This window comes from Setaria italica, chromosome I (assembly GCF_000263155.2).
Source record: "Setaria italica strain Yugu1 chromosome I, Setaria_italica_v2.0, whole genome shotgun sequence".
Lineage (NCBI taxonomy): Eukaryota > Viridiplantae > Streptophyta > Magnoliopsida > Poales > Poaceae > Setaria > Setaria italica.
The window spans coordinates 27,143,296-27,165,000 of record NC_028450.1 but is presented as its reverse complement, the minus strand read 5'-3'; the positions used below and the strand labels follow the sequence as shown (position 1 = coordinate 27,165,000).

The window sequence follows — 21,705 nt, the reverse complement described above, 5'->3', positions numbered from 1 at the left end:
CCCGGTTTTAAAGGCAAAACTAGATGCATGAATTACATGTGCGCTAGGATCAAGTTACACACATGCAACAACTTCAGTAAATATTAAAGACAGTGCTATAACGTAAAGAGAGTATTATATTTATTACATGACCGATAGTCTTTAAATCGAACAGCAAATCGAGTCTTTATTATAGCAGTGGAACTCTAGCGAAGATGATGACTCCACAGGCAGTTGACTAGGGGAACACGTACACCTAGAACTAATTGAAGTCTTGAAGAACATCCTCAAAGTTGACTTGTCCTGAGCAGCAGTTTTAGCAAGGGTGAGTACACTTATGGTTGATACTCAGCAAGCGTGAGGAATGTGTAGTGTAAGGCCAATCAAGGATAGGCTATGGTTTAATAGCTATTCAGTATTTTAGTTGGTTGGTCAAGTTTTATTAGCAATTACTAAGTATAAGTGTATAGCACCCATATTAAACATAAACATAAATAAAGATAACAGTAATAAATAACAACAATTTAATTCAACTTCCGATAAATTAATCATGTGAGGGTCCAAGCCACACTTGACCGTGAGCACGACTGATCAATCAGTTTTACACTCTGCAGAGGTTGCACATCTTTACCCACAAGTCGCGTAAAAGTTCAAAACAAACTTTAGACCCAACCGTGCTGTACAGGCTAGGCACAATACCACACTTCCGAGGAGTGATTACATAGGGACGCTACGAGGCATTTACAAAGATTCCCTAATAAGAAGTAGCCTACTAGGGTTTTTAGATCAGTAGTAGAGCATAAACCTCTCTCAAGACTGCGAAGCTACCATAGAGCTGATCAATCTAAGGGTCAGGTTATACCCCATCTGCCACCGCCCCTCTTGCCCTTTTAGTAAGACCGCTTCAAACTAGAGTCTCTAATTAATTAGCCAAGATCAGAGCCATATAGTTCTTGTGGTTGTACTATTTTCCTGTGTGATCACTCCATGTTCCAATTAAGCATGGTGATCTTGTATTAATGAAAGGTGTAGCATAAATAAAACAAGTTTAAACATTGGTTCATTAATACCATCATAACCAAGTTGAGCAACTAAGCAAGCACTACCCAACATTAAAGTAACCCAGGTTGATCAAGGCATAGGGGTAAAACTAGGCAGACCTTAAATAGGACCTATCATGTTTATAAACTTAACGTGCATAGCATATGTGTATTGAACATGAAAGTAAAGGTTGCATAGGATCAAGTTGTGATCAAGGACACGACTTGCCTTCCTCAACTTGGAACGGCTCCTCGAAGACTTCAAAGCCTTGACCTTTGAATTCCTCAAACTGCGGTCCTTCTATACGCATCACACGAGCACATAGAAGCAAACAAATGAAATAAAATAAGAAAACAATACACCAAATAGTAGCAACAAAGCAAAATAAGATCATAAAACTAATCTATGCGTCAACACGAACTCATAGATGCAAGAAATGCTTAAAACGAATCTAAGATATGAACTAAACAAGGTGTAGGGGCTTATCTGCAAGAAAACTAAACTTCCAGGGGCTAAACTTGAAGAAACTGAGAGCTAAAACATAAATACGCATATAAACTGAAGGTTTAACACACAAAAGAGCAAGGCTAGGATGGCGAGCACTATTTTGCGGAAGATCAGGGGCTAAAACAGAAGAAAAAGAACCCAGATCTAATTACTTTTGAACTACGCTGGACCGTGACGCAAAAACTATAAAACTCCGGGACTATTTAGCAAAGACCGACACGGCGCGGGGGTTGATCGGTATTGACTCGGGTCAGATCTGATCCAGACCATCGGATCAAGATCGAGCGACTGCGGACGCCTAGGACTCGACGAGGAGCGCACGGGCGGTAAAGCGGCGGCGCGCGGTGGTGGCGGTGACTCGCTGGAACTCGCTCGAAATCGAGCGTCCGGGCTCGTTTTGCAATGCGATGTAGCCCTAGAGGAAGCGAAGCGCACGGCGAACACATCTAGGGTGTTGTCGTGGTGGTTGGCGTGGCGACGGCGCAAGGTGACGTGGCGGAGTGGCACGACGCAGCGGCACATGTCTCCGGCGAGCTTGTCCGCGTGGAGGAAAACACGGGAGAGCGTGGGTACTTCATGGGCGGCCTCCTCACTTCCTTGCGGTGCTTCGAGCAGTGTCCTTGTCAACGGAAGGGCGACAACGGCGGAGATCAATGGTGGTCAGCGTGCGCTGGAGCTCGAGGTGGCGGCTTAGGGTTTGGTGAGGCTGAGGGGGGTGGCAGCGGCCTTTTATAACCCGGGGGCTGGCCTTGGCGTGCGGGCCCAAGGTCAAGGCGGACGTGCGCGCGGGGGCAGCACGAGCTTGGACTCGAGTCTGGCTCGAGCACGGCGCGGGCGAGAGCGAGAGGAGGAGGATGACTAGTGGGGTCTACTTGTCGGCAGGTGAGGTGGAGGAGGGGTGCTGGAGCGGGCCGACGCGAGAATATGGCCGAGGCAAAGGCGAGCCGGCCTGCTGGGCTGCTGCTGGTGCTGCGCTGCTGCTGCGGCTGGGCCAGAAAGAAAAAGCGGGCCGAAAGGAAAAAAAGGGGGAAAGAAAAGGTTTTCCTATTGTTTAAAAGATTCAAACAAATGAATTCAAACATAAATTTGAATTCAAGCAATAAAAACAATCACCAGCATGAATGAAACAATGAATTCCTATTATTCATTAATTTATTTTGAAAAAGAGTTAATTGCCTAAGAAAATTTAAATAGGACCTTAAAATTCCTTAGACATATGCAATTAAATTCTAACAAATTTTATTAATTGCTAAATTTGAAAATTAGGGTGTTACATCTTCTTCAAAATCACTAACACATAAAGCTTCTTTGTCATAATAATATTGTATTGTAGAGCCTCTAGTTTTATGGATATGTAATCTCCTCCATAATGCCTAATACATGACCAGTAATGTGCTATCATGGGCCATTGACACCACCTCCCCGCCCTTTGATGTCTACATATATAATCAAGCATTCTTGTTAGCTTGTGCCAACACACAGGTTGGCTTTAACTTACATTTTTTGTACTTCAAGGTGGCATAATATGGTTGTGCTTTACCTGTATCATCATTATAAAAGATGATTGCACTCTCTAAACTGTGGGAGTTGGTTCTGTCTTCAACTGTTGTGGCACCTCATCAGTTGCTACATGTTCTTGCTTGCCCTCTAAATTGCATAAGAAATATCATTGTCGAATGATCACAATTTATAATTGGAATTTAGGTTACTTTATCTTTAGCGAAGGGAAAACCTGATTGTCTTTTTCTAGTATTGTCATCCTCATTGGCATCTTTGACGATGCTAGCAGCTTTGTTAGGATCTTCAATAGGTCCTGAAACTAGAAAAAAAGACAAGAATATAAAAACCAACTCAAAACCTAGAAAAGAGTTCTTTTGTGTTTAACAAACAAGATTTGCGTGTGCGTGTGTGTAGGTGAATAATGATAGTTAGATAGGGCACCTTTGCTCTTTTCCATGGCATCCTGAGCTTCTTTTTCCTTGCTAGCTTGTGCAATCAACCTTAGGTTATCCTCTTCCTTCTGATCCTTCACCCATACCCCATTCTCATCCAAAGTAGAGTATATTATCTTTTTCTCCTTCACAGGCTTGGGCTCTTCCCCTCTATCCTTTTGACCCTTTATTTCTACATCCTTCACAAGCTTGCTCTCTTCCTCTATATCCTTTTGATCCTTATTCACATCCTTCATTAGCTTTTCATCCTTAGTCACAATTTCCATGTATTCAATATCCCCCAATAATAAACGAATATCTTTCCATTCCATACTAAAGTTTTTTAAGTACCTTAGACGCAATGTCTTGATGGAGTTTGTTTTTTCGGAGGAATTAATCGGTTTTGATTCATCACCAATTGAAAATCTTTCCAAATCTCCACCTCTTAAATAAAGCTTCTTGAGATTCTGGTGCTTTTTGAGTTTTAGCTCATTCTTAGGATAGCACCGAAGATCCAGTTTCAAAAGCTCTTGTGGCAGCTCAAAGCTGGTCCATTTCTCAATAAGTTCGGCACGCCTACCTTTCACCGTGTCTGAGTCACCATCTAATATGCTTGGTATCTCACTCCATGTGATTGTGAGTTTACGAAGGCTGGTGAGATGCTTAAGCTCTGCCATCTCACTCCTTCCTACATTAGCATCAGTGGTGATTCTAACAGTGAGCTTTTGGAGCTTCCTCAACCTCTTGAGGTCCTGCAATCGGCATGCCTTATTACCTTGTGTTCCAGTTGCAAACACAAAGCCCTTAAACACCTGCAACTCTGAGACAGAGGTGATTCCTCGGCCAATATGTTCCAACATGTAGCACTCAGTGAGGTCCAAATGGGTAAGCTGCTTCAATGGTGTGGTGATCTTTGATGCCACATTGACAAGGTTTTGGCAACCACGCATGTCTAAGATTGCAAGTTTCCTAAGCCATCGGATCCCTTTTGGGAGCTCCGTTAGCCGTGACAACCCACGGAGACTAAGATACCGGAGGTTCTTGAGTAAGCCAATGGTACTCAAAGACTCTAGGCCATCCACCTCCATGTATGTCTTGTCATCGAGGTTACACCATCGGCCGAGCTGCAGCACAACCAAGCTGTCGGCAAGGTGAAAGAATGTGGACTTCGAGACTGGGTACACATGTGCATTGACATTGAGGATTACTTGCTTTCGTTTGAATAATTTTGCAATCTCTTCAATAGGGATGGACTCAGTGTTTTTTGGGTCCTAAACAAAGCAGATATAAAAGGGTCATGATGAGTACGTACTCCTATGTATTCTTTTTCAAAAAATATACATAGCATTCTTGGAAGATAAACTAACACGCTAGAAATCTAATAGTGTGCTGCAGGTATTTCTACCTTATATATCAAGAAACATGAAAGCCTAAACAATATATTTATAACTAGAAAAGGACTAATGTTGTCCAAATTATTGGTTTATTCCTAATTAGTTGCTTGTTTTATTGCAGCTTTCTTAGCAATTTGTTACATCTGGAAGCTGCCTCAGCCATTAGAATTGTATACTCAAATCAAACGACAACCACGTGCTAAACTTCTACTCCTTCCGTCCCAAATTACTATTTGCCTTGGCTTTTCTAAATACATAGACTTTACTATGCATCTCTATATGCTATGTCTAGATATGTTACGTAGCAAAATTATGTACCTAGAAAATCTAAAAAGAATAGTAATTTGGGACGGAGGGAGTAAAATTTAAGCAACCCCCTATAGATGACTCAGTAAGAAAAAGAATCGTTTGGAACTTTCTAAATAAGAAAATGAAAACTAGTTCTTTATTTTGGTGATCCTAGATCCAAAAGGATGGTCCATTGAGATCATAAATACCATTTTCATATTTACAAAGATATAATAAAACAAAATGCGGGTTATATCACGCATACTTTAATGCATATGTAAAGAAAGTGACAAACATTTAGAGAGTCAACATATATAGTGCAAAGAAAAATGTTTTTTCAGTTAAAAATTAGATTAGATATATGGAATGTTTAGATATTACAGAAAGTCGTAATTGTGCATTTGTGCTGGTTAGATGCCTAAGAAGAATAAAATTAGGAGACAAACAGTACTAATTATATTCTCGTTGATATAAAAATTGTATAAAAAATACTAGGCAGATATGAAACTGGAGAGCCATCAATCACTTCAAGATAATTCCTAAAGTGAAATTTTAGTAAAAGGGCACTCAAATCGGACTTAAAATTAGAAAAATGAAATTAAGAGGAAATATACAAATTTTGGTTAGAATTATTGTAACGATGTACAGAAGTTTGAATTGTAAAATGAAAATGTCATATTTTGAATTCCAGCCTTGCAACTAGTCCTGGATGGTGTCTAGTTTTTTGTTTTGTTACAGAGAGACAAACAATGCTGGGCTGGGCATGCACGCATGTTCTTGCCAGATGCTAGACGCGGCGCAGGGTTATACTTCACGGAATGGCACGAAATGTATTTTCTTAAAAAAAAATCTAAGCTTGCAACCACACACTGACTATTCGGCTTTTCCTCTAACAAAATTCTAGCATTGCAACTGCATCGGTCATTCGGCTTGTTTGGATAAATAAATACTAGGAGCCATGTAAATGCTGATAGCATAAATACCTGGTCTGGCGCCTTGTCCTGGGATGGAGCTCCAGGCTTCTGCTGGGAAGTTGTTGTTGTTGTGTCGGTTTTATTCCCGGCCTGTTGTGACTCATCTGCCATGCGCATCTTCTGTAGCAGTTCACGGTTGCGCGCCGTCAGGCAGAGGATGCTGGAACTGTGCTGCAAGTCCGCCGGGCTTCCCTTCACGTCCAGGTCGGCGAAGCGGTCATCCCTTGCCCGGCGCTTCAGCATCCAGTGCACCAGGGGGTTCACCTTGCAGCCATGGATCACCCTGCTGCACCAGTTCTTCATCGGCTCGAGGAAGCCATGGCTGGAGAGCTCGGAGAATATGCCCTCCGCCTCGGCGTCAGGCTTGCCGCCGTGATCTTCGGCTTTACTACCCTCCGGTGCCGGTGGATGGCCTCCACTGCCGGCGGCAGCAGCAGCAGCAGCAGTTTTACGTGCCTGCCAGCAGGTGCTTCTTCTTGTCTCCGTCGGCGCCGCGTCTGCAGCTGATTTAACTGATTGATCACTCCGGTGCCGGAGGTTGAACTCGGAGACCCACCAGTAGACCATGACTTGCTTCTTCACCTCGGAGGCGAGGTCGAAGACGGAGAAGGTGAGGAGGCATTTCTTCCTGATGGGCCGGAGTTGGTGGTACTCCGCCGCGAGGAGCCTCGTGAAAGCACCCTCGAGGATCTCCTCAAGCCGTTCTTCCTCCCGTTCCCACTTCTTCCGTTTCTCCTCCTCCGATCCTGACGCCGGCTGCTTCCCGTCCGCCGGCGACGGCTTGGTGCCGGCGTCGGCGCCTTTGTCACCATCCGGCGCCGTAGCCGGCTTGATCTCGTCAGCGCCTTTGCCCTCCTCCATCGGCGGCGCCCCTGCCTGAGGCTCACCGCCCACCCTCGACGAGCGGTGCTCTTTGTACCACGACAAGATGCCCAGGAGCCGCTTGACCGCCTTCTGAAACTTCTTCGCCAAAGAGCCGGGGGGTGATGTCGTCTTCGTGTTCCCCGCCGGCGTTCCTTCAGGGCCGGCGTCGCCTCCAGCGACGGCGCCAGCCTGGCTCTCGTCGTGGCGGCGCTTGCTTTCTCCACGTTCATCCTTCCGCTTAACTCCAGGCTTGTCAAGAACACCGCCGGTGCTGTCCTTCCCGTACGGCTTCGGCGCCGTCGCCGGCTTCTGCTCTTTCTGCCCTGACGCCGGCACCTCGCCATCCGGTGCCGACGGCTTCATCTCGCCTTTGTGAGGCTCAGCGGGAACACCTACAGCGCTGTCCTTCCGTTGTGGCTTCTCCGCCTGTATTGTCTTCCTGTCCTCCAGCCCTGACGCCGGCTGCTTGCCGGCCGGCGCCGGCGGCTGCACCTCATCTTCTTTGTCCATGGACAGTTGATCTCCGTGCCGGGGAGAGCTATTAGGACGGAGGAAGAGCAGGAGCACTGCGGCCTTGAAACGTCGCCACCGACGGCGCGCCGGCTTCTCTTCTCCCTCCGGCGCCTTTGCCGGTGCCGCGCCCTTCTCCTCCTCCTCTTGGACAGAGGAGGCTTGTCCGGGAGCGCCGCCTTCTTCCTTCTGCGGCGGCTGCTGTGGTGGTGGTGCGGCGAGCGGCTTCTCAGCCTCAGCCGCCGTCGCCGCCCTCTCCAGTGACGATGTCTCGGTTGGCGGTGGCGGAGGCGGAGGCGATGTGGCCACTTGCTCCTGCCCTGACGCCTGCTGCTCGCCGCCCGGCGCCGGCGGCTTAGTCTCCCCTTCGTCCGCCAGCGTCGGCTTCTTTTCCTCCTGCACTGACGCCGGCGGCTTCGTCTCTCCTCCTTTGTCTTCGGGCATTGGAGACTGTGGAGTGCTCTGATCTCCGCGCGGAGCCCTCTTGCAGCGGAGGAAGATCAAGCGCACGGCGGCCTGGAGATGTCGCCACCCGCGACGTCCATCCTGCGCCATCGGCGCCAGTGCCGCGAGCTTCTCCCCCGGCTTCTTCTCCTCTCCCTCATGCGCTGCTACCGGTGCCGCGTCCTTCTTCTCCGCGTGAACCGAGGATGCTTCTTTCGCAGTGCCGCTTTCTTGCTGCTGCTGCGGCGGCGACTGTTGCTGTGGTGGCGCAGGCGCAGCAGCTACGGGGAGCTGCTTCTCGGCTTCAACCGCCGCCGTCACCACCCTCCCCAGCGACGGCTTCTCGGCAGGCGGAGGCAATGCGGCCACTTCCTCCGCCTTGGTTGGCGTAGGTGGCAGGCCGCCTGCCTCCGTCGTCGTCTGCTCCGGGGGGCCAGCCGCAGCGGCGTCAGGCTTCTCTTGTGGCGGCGCCCGGCGAGCCGACTCGGCCGTGGGCAGTGCGGGGTCGAGCGCGGGAGCAACGCCGTCGGTGGGTTCGGTTTCTCGCGGAGGTGGAGGTGGAGGTGGTGTGGTAGTTTCTTCGCCTGGCTCCACCACGGCATGCGGCGCCTCCGCCGGCTCGCTTGTAAGAGGTGCGACGAGGTCGGCGATTTCAGCTTCAGCAGGTCTTCCGTCAACGGTTTTAGGTTCTCGTGGTGGCGGAGCCGGTGCGACAGTTTCTTTGCCAGGCTCAGCCGCCATGGCGCCCGACGGCCGTGTCTCTGTCTCTGGACTAAAAGCCGATGCGAGGTCCGACGCTATGGCGGGGGCAGGCTAAGGCGATTGGAGGCAGGAGGGAGATGAAGCACTCCGGTCTTATAGCCGACGGCGCGGGGTTCCTTGCCTGCTTGGGTGGGTCACCAGTGGGGCCATGATACCTTGCTGTTGCTTGCTCCCTCGACGTAGCTTTGGACGTGCACGCCCCTGCAAGCTAATCGAGGATGCTCCTCCATGGCTTCTCTGTCGCATTTGCACACCCTCTTGGCCGTTCACCGTCAGTTCTGAACCGGACACCCTCTCGAACAGCTCTGTGCCTGCACTCTGAACTGCATTTCGGCATTATTCACTGAACCACTTCACTTTTGTAATGTAGCAGTGCTCTGTTGCTGTTCTCCAGGATCTTTTACCTGACAGCCCAAACCTTTAGTTTATTAGTTACCGCAAGCAAGAGTAGGTGCGTTCACCATGTGTGCTGATGCAGTCATCACACATTGCGGCAGCATTCAGATTCACCGGCAGCGATCAAGATCCAGTTTTTACCGCTTTCTTTCTGAAACCAGTATTGCAACTCAAGAGTCCTGCTGGAATCGGATCGCTTGCCTTCAGCTGACATGTTTCCTTAGAATCTTGCTGCTAACAACTGTCTGAAGTGTTGTGTCAGCTTAGAACAATCCCTGAACTCAAGTTTCTGCCTTTGCAGCCTACAAGGAAGCACCAGATTCTGTCATCGGTGCACACTGTACACTATACGTGTCCTGCCGTCCCAAAAAAATGCAACCCTCGCTTCCCGAGAAGTCAACTAATTTTAAATTTGACCAAATTTATACAAAATAGTAGTAACATTTATGGTACAAAATAAATATCAATAGATTAATCATGTAATATATTTTCATACTAAATCTATTTGGAGACGTGAATGTTAGTACTTTGTTTTATAAATTTGATCAAACTTGAAACTGTTTGACTTCTCGAGAAGCGAGAGTTGTATTCTTTTTGAGATGGAGGGAGTAGATCCATGAAACCATAATAGAAGTCACAATCGAGCAGTAATTACTAGTAACATGTATGGTAAGTTTTTTTTTCCAAAAAAAAAAGTAAGGGTAAGTTGCCATGAACCATATCAAATCAGGTCTGATGAACGAAAGCTGGGTCAGCTATTGTTTGCCTGCCATTTGACTTGCAGTTCGTGTAGTAGCTCAACTTTTGCACTGAGATAAGTACATACTTGCCGCAGCGACAAAACAAAACAAGGCATTTTTGAAGTCACCTTTCTCTTTAACCCCTTTGGCGATTCCCAGCCCCAGGAACATGAATGCAGACGCAACGCTCGAGTGTTGCTTTGCAGCGCCATATAGAACAATTGCTTAAGCAATGAGTCAACTGTTTTTTCATGCACCCTGAAGTCTTCTCTTTCGAGTTCTTAGTTTGTCTAGACAAGGCCGAGTTTGTCAATGGGCCGTCCAAAGCCAAACAAGAAAAAATAAGGCCCCGCCCGACGTTTGCTCCAGTCAGAGCAATCAATTTAGGCCCGCCCCATGGGGGGCCAGCAGCTGGACCATCGAGCCGAAAATTTTAGCTTTGTTTTGGTTGGGGTGCGCCAGGCTAGGGCAGTAGTGCATAGCCCAAGCGACGCTCGAAGGCCCCAGTAGCAAGCTACTGTGGTGGACCTTCCCCCACAAAAAATAAATTTAATATCGAAGTGGGCATATAACCCACATATCAGATATTAAACTGATAAGAACAGATACTACACTTGATCTTAGCCAAAAGGCCGAGAAAGGTATGAGTTGCAGCCGGGCACCCCCTGCTGGTTTTATAGCTGGCCTCGACTCACACCTCAGCTCAGCGAGAGATGTGGGACTAAACGCTCCACCCGCGCGCGCATGTGCGCTGCTTGCTTGGGCCTTCGATCCGGCCCAGTTTGGGAGCCTCATGGGCTGCGTCGAGTTCGACTGTAGAAAAGCCCGGAGTTTCCTCTGTTTTCGTTTCCGTTGCTTCCGTGTTTGCTTCCCGTACGCCGTGCCCTTCTTCTGTTTATCCTGATGAGATGACACAAAATCTCTTTTTTTTTTCTAGCCTTTGGCAAGGATTTGTTCTACTACTACTATTCTAGCTCTCAGGTTCCAACAGAAACATGCTGTTGTTCTAATGGGAAAAAGGTAAGATCTTAGATCGCTCTTCTGCTTTTTCTCTACCTAACCTTGGTGTGCTTACGGTTACGAGGATCGACGTGCAGACAGACAGGTACGTGCAGGCATGCATACGGGACGGGACGAACGAACGAGCCTGACAAAAGGATGGCGCGGAACGAAACGTGAAAAGGAAAATAAAGGGCCGGGCCCGTCGACGCCGATCGAGCCGCTGCGACGTCACCGTCGCTGTCGCTCGCCCGCGGTCACCGTCGGAACACGAGTCCGCCGCAGGGAACGCCTGCTCCTTGCTTCTGCAGCCCGCGGTAGCCGTCAGGCGTCAGCGGCGGCGCGTCCCTACGGCGAGCGCGAGCGCGGCAGGAACGGCACGCCCGTCGCGGGGCCCGTGGCACGTCGGCACAGCACAGCCAGGAGCACCAGCTATGGAATGGGATGGAGCGGTGACGTGGACGCCACCTGTCCCGTCTGGGCCGTCTCTAGTCTTGGATTCTCCCTGCGGTGGTGGTTGGATTGCATCTTGGTCAAGCTGCGTACTGATTGGTGTGCGTGTTATGTGGTCGCCTTCCTGTAAGATCTGAGCTTGGAATTGGTCGTTGGCAGCTCGCGAGCATGCCAGGCGGGCCATGATTATGCAGACTTCGATCGCGTGTTCAGTTCAGAGTTCAGACAGGCCGACGCCCGTTTTGTTTCGTTGCTCAAAACATGCTAGCAAATCATTCTTTTTATTTGTGTTGTTCTTTATTATTTACCTCCGTCCTAAATTACTATTTATTTTAACTTTTCTAAGAAAATTAGTTAGAAAAGTCCCGAATAGTAATTTAGGACGGAGGTAAATCTATGTATCTAGAAAAGTCAAAACGAATAGTAATTTGGGACGGAGGAAGTACTACGTACATGCTTTTCAGGTCCCCATCAGTGGGTCGTCTGAATAAACGCATATTCACATTGGCATCCAGTTTGGGCTTGGAAACATTTAAAACTACAGCATCACAAGTTCAGCTAAAGTCATGATCCATTTCTTAACCAGAGGTGCCAAAAACCCATTTTTAACTTAAATGGCACGGGTTTATCATACATAGATACTTCTACCTATATAAATATAAGCAGGAAAATTTACTAGGGGCTAAATCATATTGTTGACATGTACAGATGATGTGCTGAACGGATGAGGGCACCCGAACAAACGACAGTACAGCACCCAGTTTTCAGTGGGCACTGTTCTCCTTCAGAAATCATGAGGATTTCACTTCCTCAATCAGTAATCCGACAGGCGACAACACCTAGGCATCTGGGTTTCTCCATCTGAAGGGTTCGGCTTGTGTGGCACCATTCGCACTGCTGTCGGTCTCATGGTCACCTGATCCAACTGCCGGTTTCTCTGGTGCTCTTGCTTGCCCTGGTGCTCTGTTGCCTCGGCGATCCTGAAACCAACAGCGATGGATACATCAACCAATGCAAATGCAAGAAAGCAAACTAATGAAGTGATTCGGAAATGGCAAAATGGTCCTTGAGGAGATAAGACCATTTCAAATGGAATAAAGAATTTTGAAGATATTTGTTAAGATGTTCCCTAATTCAGAGTAGAAACCAGAGCAAGTATACTTAGCAATGAAGCAGAAGACACATGTATGGTGCAACTAAAGAATAATAGTGACTAACTCAGCTTCTCTGGTGGTATGAATAAATGGTCAAAAAGTAACTTTATCACACATGATACTGGAAGAGATGGACAACATATTGACAGCCCAATTCACATTTCTGAGATGTAATTAAATAATATAGAACATAATAACTTTATTAACTTACCTCTCTGTACGGGAAATCATCGACCTCAAGCATGTGAATGACATGCCCAATCCTTGGCCTCTTACTAGCATCAGGATCTACACATCGCAATGCCACTAGCAAAGCCTTCTTCACTGACCTAGAAGTAGGCTTCTTGGGGATCTTTGGGTCCACAACGCCATCAGAATTTCGGCTGCTTACCATTGTCTTAAGCCAATCAACTAAATTAACCTGAAAAGTATGATCTGAAGATTTATAACGCACTTAAACAAGCTCATAAAACAGCACTGGCTATATGGAGGCACAGCCATGACTAACCTCTCCTGGTGGCCTGTTATAATCCACTGGTACCCTACCAGATATTATTTCCATAATGAGAATTCCAAAACTATATATATCGCTTGTTTCATTCAACATTCCAGTCCCCGCGTACTCTGGAGCAACATACCTGTAATTATTAAAGAAAATTAGAACCCATCCATCAGACCCAGCCTCTGCTAAAAGCTTAAAAGTGCAGTGCATAGAAGCTAACCCGAAAGTTCCCATAACTCGTGTAGTAACATAACTCCGTTCTGAACCAAGAAGCTTTGCGAGTCCGAAATCTGAGAGCTTAGCGTTCCAGTGCTTGTCCAGAAGGATGTTGCTTGACTTGACATCACGGTGAACCACTTTTGGTTCAAGTTCCTCATGCAAATACATCAACCTACAGAATGGCAGAAATTTAGGGTAACTGTACAGAATCATAGTAAAATTCAGTAATCAACGAGAATAAGCTGAATGGCACACACCCTTTTGCTGTTCCCAGTATAATCTTCATCCTGTTCTCCCATGTAAGAGGGCTTACGGGTCCAACGTCCCCGTGCAGCCACTGTTCCAAGTTCCCATTATCGACATACTCATAAACAAGCATCCTAAAAAGATCCACATCAACAACATTCATATCCCCAAACTTACTGATACTACAACATAACAAGCTATGCAAGTGATGTGCACACACAAGACAATACCTCTGATTACCCTCAGCACAGTATCCTAGAAGGCGCACAAGGTTCTTGTGTCGCACACGCCCAATCGCTTCGACCTCAACTTTGAATTCCTTCTCTGCCTGACCCCTAACAAATCAAGGGTACAAATTTTAGAAGCACATGAAGAAATTCAGGCACGGAAAAATTTTACAGAATTCAGCCCTCTTGCTGAACTATGCATATCAAAAGTCAAAACCAACTGTAGCTACTAGCTAGAAAATGTAAGCGAATTGTCTGAGACAAGCTTCTCAATTTGGAATACGAAATGCAATCCTTTTGCTGAATGTGACCACTAAACTCAAAATCAGCGAGCTAACTATTCGCAGCCGTGGCAATCAACACAATGTCAGGTGGTCAGATAGCAATGCCAAGTGAACGCAAATTTTCAGTCCATGAAGTTGATCGCTATTGGTAGGTGGTCCGATACCTGTTGTTGAGCAAGTTCTTGACCGCCACCTGCGTGCCGTTCTCGAGCACTCCATGGTACACGATCCCATACCCGCCCTCGCCGATCACGTTCTCGTCGGAGAACATCCCGGTCGCCGTCTCCAGCTCCTTGAGCGTGTACCAGTGGCCCCACCCGAGGTGGGACACCTCCGGCACCGCCGGTGGCGCGTGGTCCGCAGCGCCACCTCGCCCCCCTCGTCTCTCGTCGCTGCCGTGCGGCGAAGGCCCCTCGCTCCGGTGGCTGGGGTGCTGCTGCTGCTCCGGGTACGTGATGCGGCGTTCCTTGCCTGTCACGATCTGCTCGGAGACCTGTGGCGTGGGGAGCTGGAGCACCTGCGCGAGCTGCGTCTTCGCCGGGGCGGCGGCGGTGGCGGTGACGTGGGAGGGGACTTCTTGGATGTCCTTGGGCGCCTTGACATTCGCGGAATCCTTGGGAGGGGCCGTGGTGGGGAGCTGCTGGGCGGCGTTGGCCGGCCGCTGCCGCCGGCGGCGGCGGAAGGCGAGGAGGCAGAGGACGGAGATGAGGACGAGCAGGAGCACGAAGGCGGCGCCGACGCCGATGCCGACGAGCACCCACATGCGGAGCCCGAACACCACCGTGCTCTGGGACAGCTCCGAGTCCGACATGGGACCCGGCGGAGCGCGAGAAGCCAGGGCGCCGCCCTACAGCTTCTTGCGAATTGCCCGATCTCCTGGTGCTCTTGACCGTAATTAGGCTTCAAAGATTGGGCTCCACCGCGCAAACAGCATCGAGCTCGGATTTTCTGGACTGAAGTGGACCGCGTACGGCGGATTTAGAGCAGAATCGGGCGTTAAGGATGAAACAGTCGCGAATGCCACGACTTTGGGCGCAGCGGATTGGATTTGAGTGGGTAATCGGGTGCGAGAGGAAGGTCAGGAGGCAGTTGTTGGAGGCAATGCGGTTGTAAAGATTGGATTTGCTTGGGGGAAAAGTGAGGAGTGGAAAGTTTGGTGTGATGAGAATTTTGGATTCTGGTGAGAGGAGACCAGCGATGGTGTGGCTGGTGGCGGTGGGCGGCCGGCGTGACGGGGATCGATCCTTGGGGGCAAACCGACGAACGGAGAGGGAGGATTGCACGAGAATGGTTGCTTCGATGGATCGGTTGCAGTACTGGGGATGTACCGAGCGCTTTGGCAAAGTGAAGGTGACAGGAGAGAGGATCAAGACCAGGAGTCAGGAGGACAGAGAAGAGGAATGGAGGGACAGTAATGGGAAGTAATGAGGGCGCTGCTCCTCTGCATGCATGGAGAGGTGGAAGAGGAAGACAGCAGAGTCCAGAGAGGGGAATAATAATTCAAGTGAAGAAGGTATCTGTGAGGTGGAGTAGGATTTTCTTTAATAAGAAAAAAAGGAATACAGTCAGGATTTACTACTGATAGTCTACTGGAGGAGCTGGCAGGAGAGAGCATGTTGCACATTTTCTATTCTGTTTTTTTTTTGTCTTTCAAATGTCAATTTTATGCCCTGTCTTTTGCAGGTGTTATGCTAGAGGTCCCCCAGCTGCAATGTATCATGCTGTTAGGTGTCCCTTTCAATGACACTATAGATGCTTTGCAACAATAAACATACAAAGGACATGTTTGTAAGGAAGAAATTTATTGCAACGCGGTACGAAATTTCATGTATTACTTCGCCTCTTAGAATAGTTGAGAAATTCCATGTGATCCTAATGTGGACTAAAAGATAAGTCACCTTTCAGTGGGCACAACTTCATATCTGTATCCGAAATCTACTTTGGGAAAAAGAAAAGAAAATTCATCACGTGCCAGTTGTCGGTGAATGTTGAGGGTCCTATGTGTCATAGGTACATTTATGTCATATGAGGGATGATTTTCATAGTGGCATATAAGAAAATTCCCGAAAAAAATATTGACTCAATTCTAACAACCATTTATGACAGTATTTAAGTGAGCTATTATTTCATTGATTTTCTTATGTGTGTACTACGATTTAACCTTGATCTAGGATGCCCTTGATTGGGCTGCTAATATTCCTTCTTGGATTTTGATGGTACCTTATTTTAGCTCAGCGGCATCTTTCTGATCTTAGGGGGCGTTTGGATGTCAGGGGCTAAACTTTAGCCCTGTCACATCACACATTCGGATGCTAATTAGAAGGACTAAATATGAGCTAATTACAAAACTAATAGCAGAACCCCTAGGCTAAATCACGAGACGAATCTATTAAGCCTAATTAATCCATCATTAGCGAATGGTTACTGTAGCACCACATTGTCAAATCATGGACTAATTAGGCTTAATAGATTCGTCTCGCGATTTAGCCTAGGGGTTGTGCAATTAATTTTGTAATTAAACTATGTTTAATGCTCCTAATTAGTGTCCAAACATCCGATGTGACAGGGGCTAAAATTTAGCCCCTCCCTGCCAAACACCCCCTTAATGTAAAACGAAGCTAGGAAGGTTTTCGAGTAGCTTTAGGGACTTTAACTACAACCAGATTGCTAGGCGGAGTCTTGCACAGTAAAGCTTATTATTCCAAATTTTAGCACTTGGATCACGACTAATGACAATGACATTATACTTAGAGAGCTTGAATTTGTCATTGCTCCTTGCCATCGACACAGAGCAAAAAGAAAAGGAAAAAAAAAGAACATCACTGACGGCCAAAGAAGCCGTTAGAAAAAGGAAAGAAGTTATGTTTAGCATCAAAGATGCCTTTACAAGAAGAACCTGATGGCTAAGGATTTCAATTGATATGCCGCTCACCATGACGACTAGCACTGTTCGTGTTGCGGGTGGGGACAGCGTTTAGCATGCCCTGCACAATTTATTATATTTCAAGAAGGTCCCACTCCTACACCCTGGCTGGATCGGAAAATCGTAAAGCTTCCAGCCACACCGCCACAGGATTTGCGGTAAGCTGAGCTAAGCTGCGCCACTCTCGCGCGAGCCGGCCGAGTTGGCCATGTGTGTATTCTAAGCATGGATAGAAGTTGGTGATTTGGCTGATATGATGCTCTGTGTAGATTCTTTGCTAAAACTATAATGTTAACTCTGGAAGTTTTTGTGTTCGATTACGAGTTTCGTGGTAGCTGCACGGACTGAACAATGAATGGTCTTAGACAACACATTTGCCATGTTGTCAGTCCTAGAGTTCAGCCTGGTTTATTTTGTTATTCTTTCATATATTTTTCTTTGACACAACTGATTGATCAATCAGCACAATTTGCTGACCAACTAGGGGGAGCTGATCAATGAGCATGCAGGTCAACCACGCGAACCCACCTCCTGTTTTATCCACGGAAACCTTGGACGGAAAATTTTTAGTGCAATTTGCACGTTTTTAGAACTGGAACTGAAATGGTTTTTTATTGCAACCACCATTCCAGCACAATCAGGAAGCTCTGTTGTGAACTTGTGATGGGTCAGCATTCACTCAAGGTAGCCCTTTCAGCAGGGACCAAAGATCCACCGGCTTCGACAGAGGTACCTGTACTTCAGCATCTTCCTCTTTTTCGCAGACGTACCGTACGTACTCAATGCCTGTCAGGATCCTGATTCCTGAACAAAAAAGAAAAAAAAAAGCAGCGCGATCATTTCAGGTATAGGATGTGCGTATTGAATATTGCCGATGCATGTGGGTACCTAATCGAGCCACATGATTGGTCATTAGCGAGTAGTTTAAGCTAACAGATCGAGAAGGGTTAGCTGCTGGTACAATGCCGTATGCTGCATCGGTTGCTTTGGAAGCTAGGCCATGTTTAGTTACTCCCAACTCCCAACTTTGACACTATGCAAAAAGAAGATTCCCCATCACATCAAACTTGCGGTACATGCATGGAGTACTAAATGTAGATGAAATTAAAAACTAATTGCACAGTTTTGTTGTACTTTGCGAGACGAATCTTTTGAGCCTAATTAGTCAATATTTGGACAATAATTCACAAATACAAACGAAACGCTACAGTGTGCTACAGTGCTGTAACAGTAATTTAGCACCCCCAAATTCGCCAAACTAAACACGGCCCTACTAGGGGATGGCAATGGAAGGATTCGTGGGTAACTACCATCCACGTGGTAAGGGGTGGTGGAACATGCCCGTCCAACAAACAATTGCGGTGGAAGATCGGTTGCAGGCCGGGGATGTATGTTTTTTATGTTGTATGGTGGTTGGAACGGCAGTGTCTCATCCCTTCACTCACATCTTGCCACCTTCAGTTTTTTTTTTACTACTACCTAGTAATATATGAATTCCATCCACATTATTCAAGCTCTCCTTGTAAAAAAAGATCTGGTGGTTATGTGGCCTATTTGAATTTTCTTTAATTAGATTTCACTCTCGCTTTGATTGAAAAATATTCACAAATAGAACAATGGTGACAGGGACACCGACGATATTTAGCAAGATCATCTATAACCTTTTAGTTTACTGCTGGCACAGAGTGCTGGCGGTGTTGGCTTACAGATGAAAATCCATTCTCATAGCCATCTTCCACGGAGGTGGTGTGGCATTTTCAGGAACATGACCTTCATTCTTGGCCAAGTCTATTGCCACAAATAAATTCAGAAACTAAAAAAAGAAAGAAAGAAAATTCGGAACTATCCGGGAAGTCGCGTCTTTCAGTACTTGGATCCCTCTTCAGGGATCATTCTTGCAGTGTAATCAGTAGCGAGATCATTGTGAATCGTCACCCGACTGGTAATAGGCTGGTTGGCAACCACTAAAATATGAAGGTATATTTGTATGCGGCCTATCTCCTCTGTGCGCTCTGTCCACGTAGGGTTGGTGGGGCGAAGAAGCTAATTATTGGCTACATCTCCTTACGTCAATGAAACCATTAAATTGTATATCCTATTTGTCTTTTCACAAGAAAAACAATGGAGAACTAGAAATATCTGAAACGACACAGTATGTACAGCACTTCGAGCTTCATGTGCTTCTGTGCCCCTTATAATTTTTGGACAAGAAAATTGTATTTATCACATAACATGGTCAGAAGCGCAGACCTATCATATTTGTGGATCTGCAATCGCAGCAAAGTTCCCGATAGTATAATAATAATAATAATAATAATAATAATTTCTTCCTTTAAGCTGACGATAGGTCATGCTGGCAACCATTTCCTATCGTAATCGACCTCTTTCAGCAAACACCGGTAGAGACCTTCCATCTAGCGTAGTATATCTCAACGCTTTTTGGACCTACGATGGGAGCTTTAGTCCGGTTGGTAAAATTAACCGGGACTAAAGAACCCCCTTTAGTACCAGTTGTAACGGCTAGAAACGACGAGGAAATCTGGTGGGGCGTTTAGTCCTGGTTGGTAAATCAACTTCTTCCTTCCCGAGCTCGAGCCACTCAGGGTCGAGAGCTTCGGGCTCCTTCTCCATGGTGACCAAGCAAGCTTAGGGAGGTGTTGCCCAATTTTTTTCTTCAATTTCTTTGGAATTTCACTCATCCAAAGTGTTGTAAAGGTTAGCTACTTCATTCTTCCTTCATTTATTATTATTATGCTTTGTTTTATGCTATAGAGATAGAGAAAAATGAGTTTTTTAGAATGAGGAAGAATGGAGAGGATTTTTTAATTTATCCATGTTTTTGAGCTAGAATTTGATGGATAGCTTGCTTGTTATATATGATTCGTATTAGATAAAGAACTGTATGGAAAAAATAGTAAATGTATTTTTAATATTTAGTCATTGCAATAAAACAGAGGTTAATAAATTGTAGGCGTAAGAAATAGAATTTGGTCATTGCTACAATTTTTTGGATAGTTTGCATGTTAAATTAGAGTGACATGAAAATTACACTAGTTAACTTAATGTTAGAACTGTGGAACAGGATAATAAAGATACACTAAAAACTACAAACGCTCCATAGTGGACTTCACGGAGTCAAGAATCCTAAAATAATGGTAGAACAGAAGAACTTCGAGTTCATGAACTCTGGCTGAATATCATAAAAGAATCTTGAAATAGTTTTCCAAACATCTTTTGGAACCACATTATCATAATAGAAGTAGGGGTCCCAATAGCATGTTCAGGCAGAGATTTGTTCACTGACCTTGACCCATCGGCTTTTAGTTAGTTTTAGCTTGCCAAAATAGACCATGCTTAGTGAACAAGTCTTTTACCTAAACAGGCTATTGTGCCACCATACTTCTATTATGAAAATGTGGCACTTGCTCCTAAAGCTGTTTAGACAATTATTTCAAGATTCTTTTATGATTCAGCCAAAGTATGTGGACTTGAAGATCTTTTGTTCTACCATTATTTTCTGGTACTGGAGGAGCGCTCCGTAGACTTCATAGAAGATTGAGTCAGATGCAGAGATGGCTTGCAGGGCAAATATTCTACTATGTTGTACCATTATTTTAGAATTTTTGAATACGTGAAGTCCACTGTGGAGCGTCTGTAATCTTTGGTGTGTGTATATCTTTCTTGTCTTGTTCTAGAATTCTAACATTTTTCTTTTGTTGACCTAGTGAATGATACGAAGGTTGATTGGTGTAATTTTTATGTGAATTGTTTTTATCTTTATGAAGGTTGATTGGTGTAAATTATCAATATTTATCAAGTTCTTTATCTAATATGAAGACCTATGTCCATTTTTTCACATAATACGATGCAGATGGACTAGCAATGGATGTACAACGTGGATAGATGGACCAATGAGTTCTTTGATGGCTTGCATTATTTTTTCGAAGTGGCCAGAGCCAATAAGCCAGAGAAGGGATTCATATGTTGTCCATACTTCCAATGCAGTAACAAGGACTACTCTTCCTGGGGGACTCTTCACAGCTACTTATTTAGATACGGTTTCATGCCTAATTAGTTGGTTTGGAACAAGCACGAGGAAAGAGGAGTTATAATGGAAGATGTAACATCCGCAGAAATCACCAACTAAAATCACCCGTTAAAAATCGCTTTCAAAATCTTTTTACCGCTGAGCTCCCGGAAATCGAAAACTTTCCCGGCGATTTCGCCGTCCCGGCACCTAAGCCGACAGCCATCATCTTTACCCGTGCCTGTAAATCTCGTCACGTGCCGTCGTCAGACCGCCGCGCGCGTGCTCTGACCGCGTGCCGCAATCGCCGCCGGTTCCCCCTCTTTCTTTCTCTGTTTCCTCCCTCTTTCTTTATTTTTCCTATTCCTTCTCCTTTCTTTTTCTTCTTCCTCCACCTTCTTCTCTCTCCTCCTCTCTTCTTCTTCATGGCGCTACTCCTCCCGGTTCCTGGCGCCATTTCCTTTGGCCCCCCCCCCACCGGATCAATTACTCCTCCCGGGGCCCACGTCTCCCTGGCGCCACGCCGCCCGGCCGCCTCAGGCCGCGCCCCGCCCCGGGCCCCGTGCCGACTCCCGTCAGACGTCAGATCCCAGCTACGATTTTGTTGAGTTCGGCGGACCCCGAGGACCCCTCCGACGTGGATCCCGAACAGGTCGTTCGAAGGGCTATGTTGAGAATGGCAGACAGACGAGGGCCGCAGGATCGTAAGGATGGTACTTCTCACAATGGTCAAGCGAAATCTGTCGGTATCGAATTCCTGTGAGCCCTCCGCACCTGCCTCAGCGAGGGTAGTCCTGGATTTTGCATCGTTCGGGCCTTTCCCGTTTGAACTTCGTCTCGA

At 46.5% G+C, this 21,705-nt stretch overlaps 2 protein-coding genes across 7 annotated transcripts; both read right to left on the bottom strand.

Annotated features, from left to right (window-relative positions):
- Positions 1 to 54: 54 nt before the first annotated feature.
- LOC101772203 lies at positions 55 to 8,749 on the bottom strand. Of its 5 annotated transcripts, none has more exons than XR_001163972.2 (6): positions 6,124 to 8,749; positions 3,469 to 4,729; positions 3,260 to 3,346; positions 3,068 to 3,174; positions 1,249 to 1,320; positions 55 to 282 (listed from the first exon to the last, which is right to left on the bottom strand). XR_001163972.2 is itself a non-coding variant. In XM_022829850.1 (5 exons), the coding sequence occupies exons 1-4, from the start codon at positions 8,671 to 8,673 to the stop codon at positions 3,101 to 3,103; spliced, it is 3,972 nt and encodes a 1,323-aa protein (XP_022685585.1). In that variant the 5' UTR covers positions 8,674 to 8,749; the 3' UTR covers positions 1,367 to 2,963; positions 3,068 to 3,100. The 5 variants fall into 5 exon arrangements, 1 of the variants encoding a protein (XP_022685585.1); XR_001163979.2 differs by having other exon boundaries at positions 3,260 to 3,340; XR_002679024.1 differs by lacking the exon at positions 55 to 282 and adding an exon at positions 2,823 to 2,963.
- Positions 8,750 to 11,830: 3,081 nt separating this feature from the next.
- Positions 11,831 to 15,394, bottom strand: LOC101755582 (probable serine/threonine-protein kinase At1g01540). Of its 2 annotated transcripts, XM_004952789.3 has the most exons (7): positions 14,079 to 15,388; positions 13,634 to 13,738; positions 13,415 to 13,537; positions 13,159 to 13,329; positions 12,945 to 13,074; positions 12,648 to 12,857; positions 11,831 to 12,262 (listed from the first exon to the last, which is right to left on the bottom strand). In XM_004952789.3, the coding sequence occupies exons 1-7, from the start codon at positions 14,723 to 14,725 to the stop codon at positions 12,122 to 12,124; spliced, it is 1,527 nt and encodes a 508-aa protein (XP_004952846.1). In that variant the 5' UTR covers positions 14,726 to 15,388; the 3' UTR covers positions 11,831 to 12,121. The 2 variants fall into 2 exon arrangements, with proteins under 2 accessions (XP_004952846.1, XP_012698516.1); XM_012843062.2 differs by having other exon boundaries at positions 12,945 to 13,329; positions 14,079 to 15,394.
- Between the last annotated feature and the right edge of the window lie 6,311 nt (positions 15,395 to 21,705).